An 18,827-nucleotide genomic window follows, 5' to 3' on the forward strand; every position below is an offset into this window, starting at 1 on the left:
AGTATGTAAATCACCCATTCGTGCTGGTAAATAGAGGGAACTCCTGCAAATAGAAGGCCAGCATAAATTTGTCTAGAGCCCAGCAAAAACCCCTTTAAAGAGGAACTATTGCTTGATTTGTGCTGTCCAAACCGTGACCAGCATAAATCAGAAACTGGTGGCACAGTTAATGTTCCAGAGTTTCAAAGAAAATTGTTTGAAAACCCAACTCAAGTTCATTGGAAGAGACAAGATGAGCCCGATGCAACTCCTGGCTGGATTCTCCATACGCCAACACCAGTTGATTGACCGGTCTCTTCCTATGAATACTTGAACGACTCCTTATTCTATTTGGAGCGGGGGTAGGGAGAATCAGGCCAGAAACTGCATCAGATACATCTAATCTCTTCGGATAGTCACAGCCCGTTTTCTCTGAAACACTAGAACATTTCAGGAAAATGCATAACTGGCTGTAATCGTGCAGCCATGCTCTTATTCATGCTGTCCAGGGTTTGGGCAGCGTGATTGACTAGTTCAGATTCCCTCTAATAAACCTTTTAAAAATAAACATCAGAAATCAGCAAACAGCAACAGAAAACTTGGCATCCCTGTAATCCTAACAACCTGTTCAATACAGTAAAAAGTTTATTTTGGAGATCGGTAAATGGTGCAAATAATGGTAAGGGTTTTTTCCTATTACACTCATCAAAAAGGTTTTATACAATTGTAATTCTTAGATACAGGTTTAGCAAAATTACACTTATAAAAACACTACAGCTGGTCTCATAAAAAAATCAAGAACTTAACAGCAAAACTTGGGTTAAAAAAAAGGTTTGGTTGTTGAAGTATGAATGAACAATAATCATCTGGTCCTCTTACATTTTTGTAATGCACGTTCATTGTGTATATCAGGGCTGTGGAGTCGGTAAGCCAAACCTGCGACTCCGACTCCTCAATTTCCCTTACACCGACTCCAACTCCGACTCCGACTCCACGACTCCGACTCCCACACATATTGCTTATATTTAAGTGAAAAATTTATTGCAGTACAATGTGAACCTCAGACATTTAATCATTTTTATGATCCAATAATCAAGATATTTAGATAGAACAGAATATATATTGGTGTACTACCCGGTTTTCATTCTTTTTGGTACAGATACGATATGGATAGACAGATATGGATAAATGGATAAATAGAGCAGATTTCTAATCTGCTTTTGCTATTGAAAACATTATCTATGAGCTCAAAAACCTTTCAGGTGATGCGATTTTTTAAAAAGATGATCAGCTTTTGCAGCTGAAAAAAGTATCCTCAAAAAACACAGGAAAAACGCTGTGTGTGAATGTAGCCTTAGATCAGGAATAGAACAGCCATTTATAGGACATTTCATAACTTTCCCAAATTCCTATGAAAAAATATTCAGCACATTCTGCATTGAATTACTGTACCCAATTTATTATATATTTTAGGAGTCGGAGTCGGTCCATTTTATACCGACTCCAACTCCGACTCCACCAAAATGAGCACCGACTCCGACTCCACGACTCCGACTCCACAGCCCATATGTATGGGTCATCCACACAAGCACATTTTCTTCAGGCTTCTGTGTATGTTTGTATTCCCGTATACACATTGGCATGTGCTTACTTTATGTAAGTGTATATAATGTGAGAGTGCATGAACATGTGCACAGGATACACAAGTGGGCCTGGGGGGAGGTAGCACACAAGTCATGCACAAAGGCTCTTAAATGTCAGTGTCCATCCCTGATGGGCACCCATGGGCAATATATGATACTACACGCCCATAAAGTGGTATATTATTTTCCATCACAGTACACTTTGAGCCTTCTGTCTGATGTATACATGGGGGCAATATTTCTGAAACCGATATGAATAAAGCCCAACCTACACAGTGATTAGGCACTGCAGCTGCACATAGCTTTCTGCATCTGAACCAACCACAACTGTGAATCTATCCATTCTTTAGGGTTTTCTCTTGTATTTAGCAGCTAAATGCATTTTTAGACTATAAAAAGGTTTGCAGTTTTGTTTATTGAAACAAATTGTTCAACAAAATGTAAAAAAACAAAAACCACCACAATATACATATCCAAATTTGAAGGAAAAACATTACTTACAGCTATACATTGCCGCATGATACATGACTGTTTCATCCGTCCTGGTCCCCCAAATTTCTTCATGTCTTTGCAAAAGTGACACTCCCCACATTCTGTACGCAGACATGCTTCACATTTCCGGCATCGTGTCCGTCTTCTGCGTGCTCCAGCACTGGTCCTGTTAGCGGATAATTTCACGGCAGGAGAGGTGGAAAGTTTACCTTTTGGTCTTCCCACAGCTCGGTTCTACATATATATATATAAAAAAAAAAAAAAAGTCATATGCAACTTATAAGAGAGAGTAAATATAAAAAACAAAACAACTATAACTCCTACATCTTTTACGTACAGTACGGCCCAACGTTATGGGAACCTGTCACATCGAACATGCTGTCAGCAGAAACGTTTGGAGCAAAAGTAGCTAAGCATTCTGATATAAAGGTATATATCTAACTATATTCATCCAATTTTGCCATAACCAGGAGATTTTCCAGTTTGTGTATTTGTTTTTAATTCCACCTCTACCAAGAGCCATAAATTTACGGTAATTATTTGCCATCATAGATGCATGATAGCTTTTTTTGAGGAGGATTACAAATGTCAATGGATGCTAAAAAAAAAAAAATTACCTGGCAATATAAGTGTTCCTGTTATTACAAGTCTGGCATCACCATAAACGCAAAGGTTTTTGTTTTTTTTTCAATGAAGACCGTCATTGGATTTTTTATATTGAATTGAGTATCTCCTCAGATCGCCGCTGCTCCACTGATTCGGGAACAGGTTTTTTTATTTTTTTTATGCCCCTTATTTTCAAAGTCGTGCCTCCTGCTAGTAAAGATGCAATGCTTCTCTTCAAATAAAATTGAAGTGTTTGTATATCCATTTTCTGAGACATACAATTTTCATTTTTGCTTTACTATACAGGTTAAGTACCGTAATTTTATATTTTGATGAATCAGATTTTTACAGCTGTTGCAATATAAATTTATTTTGTTATATAATTTTTAAAATGAGAAAAAGGCACGGACTTGAATTTTTTTTTAATTAAAAATAAGTGGGTTTTTTTACTTTATTTTCAGTCCCCTTAGAAGATTTTAACGGGACACTGTTTAATCACCTTCTCCTTGTACTGCAATTCCACATTTTTGCAGTATATAGGGAAACTAATGGTTTTCCATGAAGCCTTGACAGTGTCTTCACAAGACTAAGGCTACTTTCACACATCCGGTGTCAGGGGTCCAGCGGCGTAAAGCCGGACCGCCGGATCTGGCCTGCAGCGGTGACACCGGATGTAGAGGCGGCGCCTGATACGGCATGGGCAACATTTAAAGGAGCCGCTGCACCGGGGAACAAGAGAGCCCAGCCGCGGTGAAGAGCCGCTGTACCGGGGGACGAGAGAGCCCAGCCGTGGTGAAGAGCCGCTGCACCGGGGGACGAGAGAGCCCAGCCGCGGTGAGGTGAGGAGAGAGAGAGAGAGACACGCACGCAGAGACAAGAGAGAGACGCGCTAGCCAGGCACTTGTGGGGTTAAAACTCACAGTGTCCGGGCATGCGCACTTTAAAAAGCCGTTCCGGCGCTGCAAAAAAATGTTGCAGGGAACTTTTTTTGCTGATGCCGGACGGCGCATGTTTGCTGTATCCGGCAAAAACTGGTGGCGCCGCATGTCCATCCGGCACGATGCAGCGATCATTACATTCTATGTGACAAAACCGGATCCAATTCTAGATCCAGTTTTCACACTTTTCGCCGCATCGTGCCGGATTAAAAAAGACGGATGTGTGAAAGTAGCCTAAGAATAGCCTTCATTGTGGTTTGGTCCTGATAAAGATTTTTGAAAACCTTGAAAGGCGTTGACATAATCATCACCATATTCCTCATTTATTATATTGTATCCCATTGGTGTTCCTGCAGCAGCCCTTACATGCAAAGGAGGAGTTATGACTTTCACAACCCTATCAGGTGAGCCTACCCATTATATTTTGCATCACTTTATTACCAGCTAAGACCTCATTTGTGCTTTTTGTCTCTCCAGTTTTACCTTTTGCTTCAAGACTAAGAATATGGCAGTGTGCAATATAAACACACCATATATATGCACACACATACACACACACACATATATATAGGTTTGTAATGCAATCTCTTCATAGGTGTATAGAGGCCCATTTCCAGCAACCATCACGGCAGGGTTCTTATGGTACTTTGTGTTTGCTAACTGTGTAAGAAGGCTAATGGATGGTTAGAATACCCTTGAAAACCCTTGTGCAAGTATGTTAGCACAGCTGAAAACAGTTTGGCTGATTATAGAAGCTATAAACCTGACCTTCCTTTGAGCTAGTTGAGAATCTGGAGCATTACATTTGTTGGTTCCATTAAACTCCGAAAATGGCCAAAAAAAAAAAAAAAGAACTTTCAAGTGAAACTCGACAGTCTATTCTTGTTCTTAGAAATGAAGGCTATTCCATGCGAGAAACTGCCAAGAAACTGAAGATTTCCTACAACGGTGTGTACTACTCCCTTCAGAGGAGAGCACAAGCAGGCTCTAACCAGAATAGAAAGAGAAGTGGGAGGCCTCGCTGCACAACTGAGCACTAAGACAAGTACATTAGAGTCTGTAGTTTGAGAAATCGACGCCTCACAGGTCCTCAACTGGCCGCTTCATTAAATAGTACACGCAAAACGCCAGTGTCAACGTCTACAGTGAAGAGGCAACTCCGGGATGCTGGCCTTAAGGGAAGAGTGGCAAAGAAAAAGCCATATCTGAGACTGGCTAATAAAAGGAAAAGATTAATATGGGCAAAAGAACACAGACATTGGACAGAGGAAGATTGGAAAAAAGTGTTATGGACAGAAGAATCCAAGTTTGAGGTGTTTGGATCACACAGAAGAATATTTGTGAGATGCAGAACAACTGAAAAGATGCTGGAAGAGTGCCTGACGCCATCTGTCAAGCATGGTGGAGGTAATGTGATGGTCTGGGGTTGCTTTGGTGCTGGTAAAGTGGGAGATTTGTACAAGGTAAAAGGGATTTTGAATAAGGAAGGCTATTCACTCCATTTCGCAACGCCATGCCATACTCTGTGGACAGCGCTTGATTGGAGCCAATTTAATCCTACAACAGGACAATGACCCAAAGCACACCTCCAAATTATGCAAGAACCATTTAGGGAAGAAGCAGGCAGCTGGTATTCTATCTGTAATGGAGTGGCCAGCGCAGTCACCAGACCTCAACCCCATTGAACTGTTGTGGGAGCAGCTTGACCGCATGGTACGCAAAAAGTGCCCATCGAGCCAAACCAACTTGTAGGAGGGGCTTTTGGAAACATGGGGTGAAATTTCTCCAGATCACCTCAGCAAATTAACTGAATATATATATATATATATATATATATATATATATATATATATATATATATATATATATATATCACACAGAAGAATATTTGTGAGATGCAGAACAACTGAAAAGATGCTGGAAGAGTGTGTGTGTATATATATATATATATATATATATATATATATATATATATATATATATATATACATACATACACACACACACACACACATACACACACACACACACAAAAGTACATACACACACATATACAAGAACATACAAACACACACCAATCTGTGCAGCTCTTGCTCAGTAACCTGTACCAGAGTGCACAGCATTATTTCTGATGTCAGCAACTGGCTGCAGGGAGCAGTAGGGAGAAACCGTTACCATTAAGGAGCTACGACAGGCAAGTTTGCTTTGTGTGTCATTTTACAGCATTCCCGGTTTTAGGCTAAATTCACACTGGGCATTTTTGCTGTGTTTTTTTTCTGCAGCAAAACCTGAGTGCTTGGCAGGAAAGAAGCTGCAGCAAAAAGGCATGTTTTGTTGCTTTTTTTTGTTGCGTTTTTGCCCTTCAATTCAATGGGTGAAAAACGCTGAAAAACCTCTATTAGAAGTCTGTGTCCACTGTGGTAGCCTGTGTATGCAGCCCCAATGCAGCCCCCCCCCCCCCCCCCCCCGAGGAAGCCCACGTGAAACGCACGTTGGAACTGCAAACAGGCTACCACAGTGGTGACTATGGGCAAGAGCATTACTTGGCACTTTCAGTGATGTTACCGCCCTCTTAAAGTGATATATACCTCATTATTCAGAAGCAATACACGGGACTTTCTAGGCCTTGGGCTGTCGTTTGCAAGGATGTCTTTTATAAGGATAACTAAAGAAATATGCCAGAAATGAGCCAGAAGTGACCAGAAGGTACGCCTAATCTCTGTTAAAATATACTACATTTCTTTCTGTTGGCTGCACACTTACTCTTACCATGCTGAAATATGCTCTAATGGTTTTGCCTCCATTACTCCTGACTCTCCTTCGCTATCCACAGACCCCAGCACCCTCTAAACAAGTAGTAATCTCTCCTTCTCTCTTACCCCCCCACCTGACCTCATCCGCTGACCTGCTCCTCAACTTCAGATCTATCCTAATAACCCACAAAACAAATCGCCCACTCTCCTCCTCCCTCCTGCTCTGCCTCTCTCTGCTTATCCTCACTGCTGGTGACATATCTCCCAACCCTGGACCCCCACAGCCCATACCTCCCATTATTACCCTATTCTATTGTTCCCAAACCAACACAAACACCAGAAATCTTTCCCACTTCAAATATTTGCCCTTGACACCCACCACTCAGCTCCCTCTCTCTGGATCACTCTGGAATGCCCGCTCCATCTGCAATTAACTGCATGTGATTCACGACCTCTTTACCTCCTGCAATTTTTCCTTCCTTGGCCTCACTGAAACATGGCTGACACCCATCAACATTGCCTCCCCTGCTGCGCTATGCTTTGGCGGCCTCCACTTTACCCACACTCCTCGCCCTGGCAACAGACATGGTGGAGTGGGCCTTCTCCTTTCTTCCAATTGCACCTTCCACACAATCCCACCTCTTCCCTCCCTTATCCTCCCCTCTTTTGAAGGCCACTCTGTCCGCATCTACTCTCCCTACATCCTCCAAGTGGCTGTCATATACCGACCTCCAGGCTCAACCACTGCCTTCATTGTCCAATTCTCTAGCTGGTTCCTTCACTTTCTCTCTGCTGACATTCCCACCATCATCATGGGTGACTTCAACATCCCCATTGACATTCACCAGTCAGCAGCCTCAAAACTCCTGTCGCTCAATTCATCTTTAGGACTTACTCAGTTGTCCTCCTCAGCCACCCACACAGATGGACACTCATTAGACCTGGTCTTCACCCGTCTCTGCTCCCCATCTAACTTCACAACCTCCCCTCTCCCTCTGACCACCATCTACTCTCTTTATCATCACTGTCCTCCTCACCTGTCACCCATGTCCAGCAACATGCGCACCCCCGTAGAAACCTTACACATCTAGAAACTCACATACTCTGACTCTTTCCTACTACTGTCCTCCACGACACAGACACTGCCACTAGTTTCTACAATGCCACTCTTATCAGCCATCGACTTGGTCGCCCCTGTCATGCACAACAGAGTGCGAAGAATCAATAGACAACCCTGGCACAATAACACCACTAAAAAGCTTCGGCAAGCAAACAGAATTGCTGAACGGCGCTGGAAGAAAACACATTCCCAAGACGACTTCACTGCACTCAAACAAGCAACACTTACATTCAAATCTGCCCTCACCTCTGCTAAACAGGCCTACTTTACATCCCTTGTATCTTCCTTATCCCACAACCCCAAACAGTTGTTCAATACTTTTAACTCCCTCCTCCGCCCACCACTGCCCCCTCCAACTTCCCTGATCTCTGCTGAGGACTTTGCAGTGCACTTCAAAAATAAGATCGACCAAACAAGGCAAGTCTTTATTATTCAACCACCACAACCCCTTTGTATACCAGACCAATGACCTAACCCCATAACCTCCTTATCCAACATCACTGAAGGGGAGCTTGCTCATCTTCTCTCCAAATTACACCTCACCACTTGTGCACTAGACTCCATACCATCCCACCCTCCTCCCCAACCTCGCCACCACTCTTATCCCATCCCTAACCCACCTCTTCAACCTATCACTTACTTCCGGTACCTTCCCTTCTGCTTTCAAACATGCCACAATCATGCCTATCCTTAAAAAGCCAACTCTCAACCCAACAGCCATGTCCAGCTATCGCCCAATATCGCTGCTCCCATTCGCTTCTAAACTCCTGGAACAGCATCTCCACGCTGACCTTTCCTCCCACCTCTCATCTAACTTGCTCTTTGACAATCTACAATCTGGTTTCCATCCCCACCATTCCACGAGACAGACCTGACCAAAATTACCAATGACCTACTTACAGCCAAAGCTAACAGACAATCCTCTATACTCCTCCTTCTAGACCTGTCCTCTGCTTTCGACACAGTTGACCACTGCCTCCTACTACAGATCCTTTCCTTTGGCATCAAAGACCTCGCCCTATCCTGGATCTCCTCATACCTTTCCAACCGCACATTCAGAGTCTCCCACTCCCACACTACCTCCTCATCCCACCCTCTCTCTGTTGGAGTCCCCCAAGGCTCTGTTCTAGGACCGCTACTCTTCTCAATCTATACACTTGCCCTGGGGCAACTCAAAGTCCCATGGATTCCAGTACCACCTTTATGCCGATGATGCTCAGATCTACCTCTCTGGCCCAGACGTCACCTCTCTGCTGTCCAGAATACCAGAGTGTCTATCAGCCATATCCTCCTTCTCCTCTCGCCTCCTTATACTCAATGTAGACAAATCTGAACTGATCATCTTTCCCCCATCTCACAGATCTTCCTTACCCGACTTATCTATAACAATTGACGACATCATGCTTTCCCCCGTACCGGAGGTCCGCTGCCTCGGAGTAACCCTTGACTCTGCCCTGTCCTTCAAACCGCACATCCAAGCTCTCTCCACCTCTTGTCGCCTCCAGCTCACAAATATTTCCAGAATCCATCCCTTCCTCAGCCCTCATTCCACTAAAATGCTTGTACATGCCCTCATCTTCTCCCGCCTCAACTATTGCGACATCCTTTTCTGTGGCCTCCCTGCTAACACCCTCGCACCTCTCCAGTCCATCCTTAACTCTGCTGTCCGACTAATTCATCTCTCTCCTCGCTACTCCTCCGCTACTCCCCTCTGCAAATCTCTTCACTGGCTCCAATTCCCTCAGCGTATCCAATTTAAATTACTAATACTGACCTACAAGGCCATCTATAACCTGTCTCCCCCATATGTCTCTGAACTAATCTCCCGATACCTTCCCTCACATAATCTCCGGGCCTCTCAAGACCTCCTTCTCTCCTCCACACTTATTTGCTCCTCACCCAACCGCCTCCAAGACTTCTCCCGAATAGCCCCCATCCGCTGGAATTCTTTGCCGCAACACGTCCGACTATCAACCACAATCGGATCCTTCAGACGGAACCTGAAAACCCATCTCTTCAGGAAAGCTTACAGCCTGCAATGATCCCCGCTGCCTCCTCACCATCACCGGAACTGCTGCAACCCACCAACCTACTGTCTCCTTCCCCACCATCCTGTAGAATGTAAGCCTGAAAGGGCAGGGTCCTCTCTCCCCTCTATATCAGTCTGTGATTGTTAGTTTGTTTACTGTAAGTGATATCAGTAATGTGTGTAACCCCTTCTCCTGTACAGCACCATGGAATCAATGGTGCTATATGAATAAATAATAATAATAATAATAAATAATAGGTTTGTTTATTGTGATTGGATGGGATTACTCTATTGCTCTTTATCTTCATGTCTATACATACGCTGTTTTCATATTGTTCATTTTGTTACTATAGTTTTGATGATTGGATTTTGAGCAATATTGTTTCCCCTCCAGCAATCCTCAATCCTCTGTTTGTGAAACTTTGTAATCTATTCACTGCACTGGCACTTTTTTCTAATTTGTTGCCATCTCTTGCTCCCCATCCGCGTAAACATGTGGTTCTTGTGTGTTACACCTGGGATATTAGCTAGTCAACTTTGTCTTCAAAACTTGTTGTCATCAACTTGTCTGTTTTACTTGGGACTTCTGTGCTCTTTTTTCTCTTCTGTGTGACATTGCTATTTGAAAGCGTCCTATGTTATTAGAGCCCCCTCACCACTTTGTTTAGAGTAATGGAATAGGAAGAAGTTTTTTGCTCTGAAGTTGTTTATAAATCTGGTATTACTGTAGTTGCACCAACCTAAAGAATAAAGTTGTCTACTCACTTATACCGAAGAAGGAACAGCGTAAAAGAATAAAATCAATTCTTGAACTACTGTTGATTCATTCTGCCTTCCAAAGATCGCAGTAAGGCTCAGCTCACATTTATCATGTGCTCTATGCTGAGTGTGCACACCGGGGTTTCCACATAAATCTCTGAAATATGCAATTCACACGGAACCAGTGTAAGGAGATAGACCGGACCTCTGGTACCTGAATGCCGGGTCTGGAACTACAAAGGCTGCATCCATTGTTCCCGGGGGGAAGCCTGAGTGGGGCGGACCTTCCCCTGCAGCATGAAGGAAACAAGAGAGTCGCGAGTCGCGCTCTGCTTCTCTTGTCCCCTGCACAGAGTACCAACGCTGCGAGGGGTCGCAGAGAAAGAGCCCCGTCGCCTGCAGAGCCAAGCGTTACAGTAGCACGCCAGAGAGAGAGACCACTGCGGAGCAGTGCAAAGCAAAGCAGAGTTGTGTACATACAGCTGAGACATGCACACCGAGCAGAGATGAGCCAACAATGCAGCAGGAAAGAGAACTGCCAAGCCCTGAGAACATCGGCAGTGTGCAAGCTAGTGCCAGAAGTCGCCCGTCGCCAACAGTGGGGACCAGAGAGAAAGGGACGTACAGCGCGAGTCCGGTGACTGTCAGAAAGCAAGGTACAGAACGCTCCGTGTCTGAGTATAATACAGGTGCCTCATACGAGTAACCGAGGACAGGACAGACCCTTGTACCCTGACCCTGCCGTTAATCAGCTCCTGGGCCACTACCAGATCGTAACCTCTTTTACCGTCAGCCACTTTGGGCTTGCTTGACCGAGACTGTGAAGAGAGTTGGGCAGGAGTTGTGGCCCTTACCTTTGTAGGAAACTACAGTATATGGACTAGGGGCAGTGGAAGGTACCGGAGACCGACCACTGTCACCAGAAGACCGGGGTATTGCCGTCTGCTTGACCCCATTAATGAGGACACTGCGTCGGCCGTTGCCTGCACTATCGAGTCCTTATATGTTTGCTAATATTTGAACCGTTGTATTGTACAGTGCCTTTAATACTGTTTAACTCTTTACCTCCCTGCATGGAGTATTTCCCCTGTAAATAAACCTGATAACCCTTGCTCAGTTGCTTTCATACAGTCACTGCATCCCACGTTCCTGCTTGTTACCTTACACCCCCAGCGGAAGATTCCCTATTATGCGGTAAATGTATACACTGTGGACTAGCTAGCGGAGTCTGTCTTTTGAGGCGTGCACAAAAGCATGGTCAATCAGTTTCGTGCACCGCTGAACAAAGGCCAGGAGTCCAGTGTAACTCTACTGCCTCATTCTAGTAAATGGCTCCCTCAGGGTTTCATCTGAATCACGCAATTCAGAAATTTAGATGGAAACCCCAAAGTAAGTGCTCAGTGTAGAGCTCATATCTCAATCTGCAACGCAATGCCTCCATTAGACACTTTCCCAAAACCCACCAACGGGAAATCAATGAGAAAGGGGACTTCGCTCATCGACGCCAACATCTTATGAAAGCCCACAGCCACCACCGCCCAGCCCGGGGTCAGTAGCATCGCCCCACTCCTGCCACCGCCGACCTCCTGAAGCAGCAACCCTGTCTCCTGTGACCCCGCTCCACCACCACCGCTCCACCACCACAACTCCCCCCCGGTAAGCTACTGTTAAAATGGACTATAAATGACACACCATTATTTTTTTTCCTCCCTATTTTCCACCCCAAAGTATGGGGTGTGACTTCTGGTCCGATGCATCTTATAGTCCGCAAAATATGGTAATTATTTTTTCTTCACAGACCATTGGCATAAAATTCTATGACACATCCATGGTGTCAATGTATTCAGTGCACCCCTGGATGAATTCATTGAAAGGTGTAGTTTGCATAATGGGGTCACGTACAGGGTAGGAAGGGCGGCTCTGCTGTTCTGGCATTTCAAGGTCTCTGCCAATGTAATATGGCACCCGCAAGCCATAACAGCAAAATCTGCACTATAATATGGCACTCCTTACTTTGTAAGCTTTGCACTGTGCCTGGCAAGTATTTCCCGATTACATGTAGAGTATTGGCGCTTTCAGGAAAAAAAAATGGATCTCTATTTGTTTTCCAATTTCTCCTATTAGCCCTTATAAAAATTAAAAAGCTGTAACATTTTAGTGCCAAAAATGTAGTTATTCTTTCTTCACTGACCAATGTATAAAATTCTGTCAGGTATATGTGGTGTCAACATGCTCACTGCACCCCTAGATGAATTGAGGGGTGTAGTTTTTAAAATGAGGTCGCTTATTTTGGGGTCTGCTATTCTGGCACCTCAGAAGCTCTCCCAATGTGATATGGCACCCTCAAACCAGTCCAGCAAAATCTGCACTCTAATATGGCGCTCCTTCCCTTCTGAGCTTTGCACTGTGCCTCAAAAGCAGTTTTCAACCATACAGTTAGGTCCATATATATTTGGACACAGACAACATTTTTCTAATTTTGGTTCTAGACATTACCACAATGAATTTTAAACAAAACAATTCAGATGCAGTTGAAGTTCAGACTTTCAGCTTTCATTTGAGGGTATCCACATTAAAATTGGATGAAGGGTTTAGGAGTTTCAGCTCCTTAACATGTGCCACCCTGTTTTTAAAGGGACCAAAAGTGATTGGACAGATTAAATAATTGTAAATAAAATGTTCATTTCTAGTACTTGGTTGAAAACCCTTTGTTGGCAATGACTGCCTGAAGTCTTGATCATCACCAGACGCTGTGTTTCCTCCTTTTTGATGCTCTGCCAGGCCTTCACTGTGGTGGTTTTCAGTTGCTGTTTGTCTGTGGGCCTTTCTGTCTGAAGTTTAGTCTTTAACAAGTGAGATGCATGCTCAATTGGGTTGAGATCAGGTGACTGACTTGGCCATTCAAGAATATTCCACTTCTTTGCTTTAATAAACTCCTGGGTTGCTTTGCCTTTATGTTTTGGGTCATTGTCCATCTGTAGTATGAAATGACGACCAATCAGTTTGGCTGCATTTGGCAGGATCTGAGCACACAGTATGGGCTCTGAATACCTCAGAATTCATTCGGCTGCTTCTGTCCTGTGTCACATCAATAAACACTAGTGACCCAGTGCCACTGGCAGCCATGCATGCCCAAGCCATCACACTGCCTCCGCCGTGTTTTACAGATGATGTGGTATGCTTTGGATCATGAGCTGTACCACGCCTTAGCCATACTTTTCTCTTTCCATCATTCCGGTAGAGGTTGATCTTGGTTTCATCTGTCCAAAGAATGTTCTTCCAGAACTGTGCTGGCTTTTTTAGATGTTTTTTTTAGCACAATCCAGCCTAGCCTTTTGATTCTTGATGCTTATGAGTGGCTTGCACCGTGCAGTGAAACCTCTGTATTTACTTTCATGCAGTCTTCTCTTTATGGTAGATTTGGATATTGATACGCCTACCTCCTGGAGAGTGTTGTTCACTTAGTTGGTTGTTGTGAAGGGGTTTCTCTTCACCATGGAGATTATTCTGCAATTATCCACCACTGTTGTCTTCCGTGGGCGCCCAGGTCTTTTTGCATTGATGAGTTCACCAGTGCTTGCTTTCTTTCTCAGGATGTACCAAACTGTAGATTTTGCCACTCCTAATGTTGTAGCAATTTCTCGGATGGGTTTTTTCTGTTTTTGGAGCTTAAGGATGGCTTGTTTCACCTGCATGGAGACCTCCTTTGACCGCATGTTTCCCTCACAGCAAAACCCTCCAAATGCAAGCACCACACCTCAAATCAACTCCAGGCCTTTTATCTGCTTAATTGAGAATGACATAATGAAGGGATTGCCCACACCTGTCCATGAAATAGCCTTGGAGTCAATTGTCTAATTACTTTTGGTCCCTTTAAAAACAGGGTGGCACATGTTAAGGAGCTGAGACTCCTAAACCCTTAATCCAATTTTAATGTGGATACCCTCAAATGAAAGCTGAAAGTCTGAACTTCAACTGCATCTGAATTGTTTTGTTTAAAATTCATTGTGGTAATGTCTAGAACCAAAATTAGAAAAATGTTGTCTCTGTCCAAATATATACTGTATATGGTGTTACTGGTGAACTCAGGAGAAATTGCGTAACAAATTGCATGGTTTTCGCTCATTACCGCTTCTGAAAATAAAAAAAACTAAGGGCCAAAGTACCGTAACATTTTAGTGGAAAGGAAAAAAAATCTTACTTTTTAATTTACTCAATTTTGTGAATAGCCTGAAGTTTAAAATTGCTCACTACACCCCTGGATGAATTCTTCAAAAGTACAGTTCCCAAAATAGGGTCACTTGTGTGAATACCTGCTGTTATGGTATGTCATGGGTTCTTCTAACTTAATTTCCTTCTATGATGGAATCACTGATTGGGTGGATCAAGGAAATGCTGTAGATATAGTATATCTTGACTTCAGCAAAGCATTTGACAAAGTCTCTCATACAATCCTTATTGAAAAAATGACTAAGTATGGAATGGACAAGGCAACTGTTAGGTGGATTCATAACTGGCTTAGTGATCGGACCCAAAGAGTGGACGTAAATGGCTGCACATCCAGTTGGAAGAATGTCTCAAGTGGGGTACCACAGGGCTCTGTCCTGGGCCCTGTATTGTTCAACATCTTTATCAACTATTTAGATGAAGGAATTGAGGGTAAACTGATTACATTTGCTGATGACACAAAGCTAGGAGGGATAGCTAATACTAGAGAAGAGAGAGAGGATTCAAAAAGATTTAAATAAACTGGAGAAGTGGGCAGCAACTAACAGAATGGTTTTTAACAGGGAGAAATGCAAAGTACTACATCTGGGCAATAAAAATGAAAAAAGCATATACAGAATGGGAGGAATAGGGCTAAGTGACAGCACATGTGAAAAAGACTTGGGTATACTAATAGATCACAGACTGAATATGAGTCAACAGTGTGATGCAGCAGCAAAAAAGGCAAATGCAATTCTAGGATGTATTAACAGAAGCATACAGTCTAGATCACGTGAAGTCATTATTTCCCTCTACTCCTCTTTGGTCAGACCTCATCTGGAATATTGTGTCCAGTTTTGGGCACCACATTTTAAAAAAAGACATCAACAAACTGGAGCAAGTTCAGAAAAGAGCGACCAGAATGGTGACCGGTCTGCAAACCCAGTCTTATGAGGAAAGGTTGCAGGATTTGGGAATGTTTAGTTTGCAAAAGAGAAGACTGAGAGGAGACTTAATAGCTGTCTACAAATATCTAAAGGGCTGTCACATTGTAGAAGGATCAACTTTATTCTCATTTGCACAAGGAAAGACTAGAAGCAATGGGATGAAACTGAAGGGGAGGAGACACAGATTAGATATTAGAAAAAACTTTTTGACAGTTAGAGTGATCAATGAGTGGAACAAGCTGCCACGAGAAGTGGCGAGTTCTCCTTCAATGGAAGTCTTCAAACAGAGGCTGGACAGACATCTGACTGGGATGATTTAGCGAATCCTGCTTTGAGCAGGGGGTTGGACCAGATGGCCCAGGAGGTCCCTTCCAACTCTAAGATTCTATGATTCTATACAATGTGAAATGGCACCCTCCATCTATTCCAGCAAATTTTGCGCTCCAAGAGTCAAATGGCGCCCCTTCCCTTCCAAGACCTGCCGTGCGCATGATGATCTGGGGAGTGCAGTGCCTGGAAGAAATCTCTGCCTCTTGTCTTCATTGTAATACTTACCCCCCCCCATGAAGGTCAGTTATGGCCTCAGAATCCTGCGCCCTGCACGCCCTCAGAAATACATACCTCTTCCTCTCTTCTATGGGCACTGTATTCAGGGATCTTCTGCGCAGGCAACTTCCGCTCCAATGGCTTACGGTGTGCGCGCCGATAAGGTGCTCTCCCCATTTCCTCCCTGCATAGCCATTACTATGTACACATGCTTCCTAGCGATAACTATGCAGGGAGCAGAAGTCACCGGCACCTGCGCAGAAGATCTCTGAATACAGTGCCCATAGAAAGGAGGATGAGGTATGTATTTCTGAGGGAGTGCAGGAAGCAGGATTCCAGGGTCATAATTGACGTGCATTGAAGGGGGGTAGTATTGTAAGAAGGACAGGAGGCAGGGATTTATTCCAGGCACGGCACACCCCAGAGCCTGGAAGAAATTATTAGCATAAAGACAGAATATAACATTTTTCCACAACAAGACCATTAATATGAGCATACAGGTAGGACTAGGTCAACATTTCTATTACCTGTATGCCCATACTAATAGGTCATATATTTCCCGGGGGTGACCGATTCCCTTTAACCTCGTAAAAATGCAAAATTTGGGGCTAAAGCATCATTTTTGTGGAAAAAGTTTAAATTTTCATGTTTTCCTTCCTAATTGCTTTAAATTCTTGTGAAACAACTGAAGGATTAATTGAATGTGGTTTCAAACATTTCCAGGGGTGCAGTTTTTAAAATAGTGTCACTGTATTTTCTGTCACAATGGCCCTCAAAGCCGCTTCAAATATGATGTGGTCCCTACAAAATTTGGTTTTGTAAATTTTGATGGAAAAACAAGAAATTGATGATCAACTTTTAACCCTTCTAACATCCTAACAAAAACTATGCTTAAAAAATGATGCTAATGTAAAGTAGACAAATGTTATTAACTATTCTGTGATATAATGATCTGGTTTACAACCATAAAAATTAAAAAGTATGAAAATTTTCAAAACGTTTGACAAATTTGTGTTTTGTTTTTTTTTTCCCCACAAATAAACGCAAGTCATACTGAAGAAATTTTACCACCACCATGAAGTACAATATGTCACGAAAAAATGCCAGAATCAGTGGGATTCCAGAGTTATTACCACAAAGTGACACTGGTCAGAATTGTAAAATTTGGCCTGGTCATGAAGGTGAATACAGGCTTGGGGGATGAAGGGGTTAGATACACTAATATTATTTTAAAAAATATTGACCTAAATTTACCACTAACAAAGTACAATGTGTCACAAAAAAAACTATTTCAGAATCACCGAGATCCGTTGCAGCATTCCAGAGTTGTTACCACTCTGACACTGATGAGAATTGTAAAATTTGGCCTCGTCAGCAAGGTAAAAGGCTGGTGGAATGAAGGCGTCATTTCCTCCTGCTATTTGACCCGTGGAAGCACTAGAGCAGCGCGAAACGGCCGTTGTCAGCTTGTGAGCACTCTTGTATTTCCACTCTGACCTGACATGTAATTATATGTCAATAAATGAGTCACATTTTATCCTGTTGAGTGCGACTTTTTCTCTATATGGATTATTATTATGCATTTATATTGCGCCAATTATTCCATGGCGCTTTACATGTGAAAAGGGGAAATATAGACAAGTGTAATATATACAAGAGTAATATACAAGTGTAAGACAAGGGACACACAAGAACATAAGGAGAGGGGACCCTGCCCGCGAGGGCTCACAGTCTACAGGGATGGGTGAGGATACAGTAGGAGAAGGTAGAGCAGGTCATGCGGTGGTTCAGTAGACCGAGGATCATTGCAGGCTGTAGGCTTGTCAGAACAGGTGGGTCTTCAGGTTCTTCTTGAAGGTTTCCGTTGATGGTGAGAGTCTGATGTGTTGCGGTAGGGAGTTCCAGAGTATGGGGGAAGCACAGGAGAAGTCTTGTATGCGGTTGTGGGAAGAAGAGATAAGGGGGGGGAGTAGAGAAGGAGATCTTGGGACGATCGAAGGTTGCGTGCGGGTAGGTACCTAGAGACCATGTCACAGATGTATGGAGGAGACAGGTTGTGGATGGCTTTGTATGTCATGGTTAGGGTTTTGAATTGGATCCTCTGGGCAATAGGAAGCCAGTGAAGGGCCTGGCATAGGGGGAGGATGGGGAATAGCGGGGAGACAGGTGGATTAGTCGGGCAGCAGAGTGTAGGATGGACTGGAGCGGTGCTAGAGTGCTAGAGGGGAGGCCAGAGAGTAGGAGGTTGCAGTAGTCGAGGCGGGAGATAAGAGCGTGCACTAGTGTTTTTGTGGTTTCGTGGTTGAGGAATGAGCGGATCCGGGAAATATTTTTGAGTTTGAGGCAGCAGGAGGAGGCGAGGGCTTGGATATGTGGTTTGAAAGAGAGCGCAGAGTCGAGGATCACCCCAAGGCACTGGGCATGCGGGACTGGGGAAAGAGAGCAGCCGCTGACATTGATGGATAGGTCTGGTGGAGGGGTAGGCTGGAGGGGGAGTAGATGCAGACGGAGTGCACCTCAAACGAGGGAAGAGTAGCAGAGGGTGGCAGAGGAATTGGGGTAAAGGAGCAGGTATCGGACATGAGCAAGCCAACTCCTCCACCACGTTTATTGCTGGGGCGAGGGGTGTGAGAGATGGAATCCGCCATAGGAAAGCGCAGCTGGAGAGGCTGTGTCAGAGGGAGTGAGCCAGGTTTCAGTGATGGAGAGGAAGGAGTTTGTTGGTGATAAAGAGGTCATGGATAAATGATAGCTTGTTGCAGTCAGAGCGTGCGTTACATAGGGCTCCAGGTAAGAGGGTTGGGGGAGT

General features: G+C 43.9%; 1 protein-coding gene across 5 annotated transcripts in view; it reads right to left on the minus strand.

Moving 5' to 3' along the window:
• KDM2B (lysine demethylase 2B) overlaps window positions 1–18,827 on the minus strand; it is a 289,300-nt gene that overhangs the window by 80,592 nt on the left and 189,881 nt on the right. For all 5 annotated transcript variants that reach the window (XM_073585982.1, XM_073585979.1, XM_073585978.1 and 2 more), the window contains one exon: window positions 2,124–2,348. In XM_073585982.1, coding sequence (XP_073442083.1) covers window positions 2,124–2,348 — 225 coding nt within the window. The remainder of the gene's footprint in view (window positions 1–2,123; window positions 2,349–18,827) is intronic.

The sequence above is a fragment of the Dendrobates tinctorius genome, unplaced genomic scaffold (genome assembly GCF_039654945.1).
Source record: "Dendrobates tinctorius isolate UK_male_01 unplaced genomic scaffold, ASM3965494v1 ptg000090l, whole genome shotgun sequence".
Taxonomy (NCBI): domain Eukaryota; kingdom Metazoa; phylum Chordata; class Amphibia; order Anura; family Dendrobatidae; genus Dendrobates; species Dendrobates tinctorius.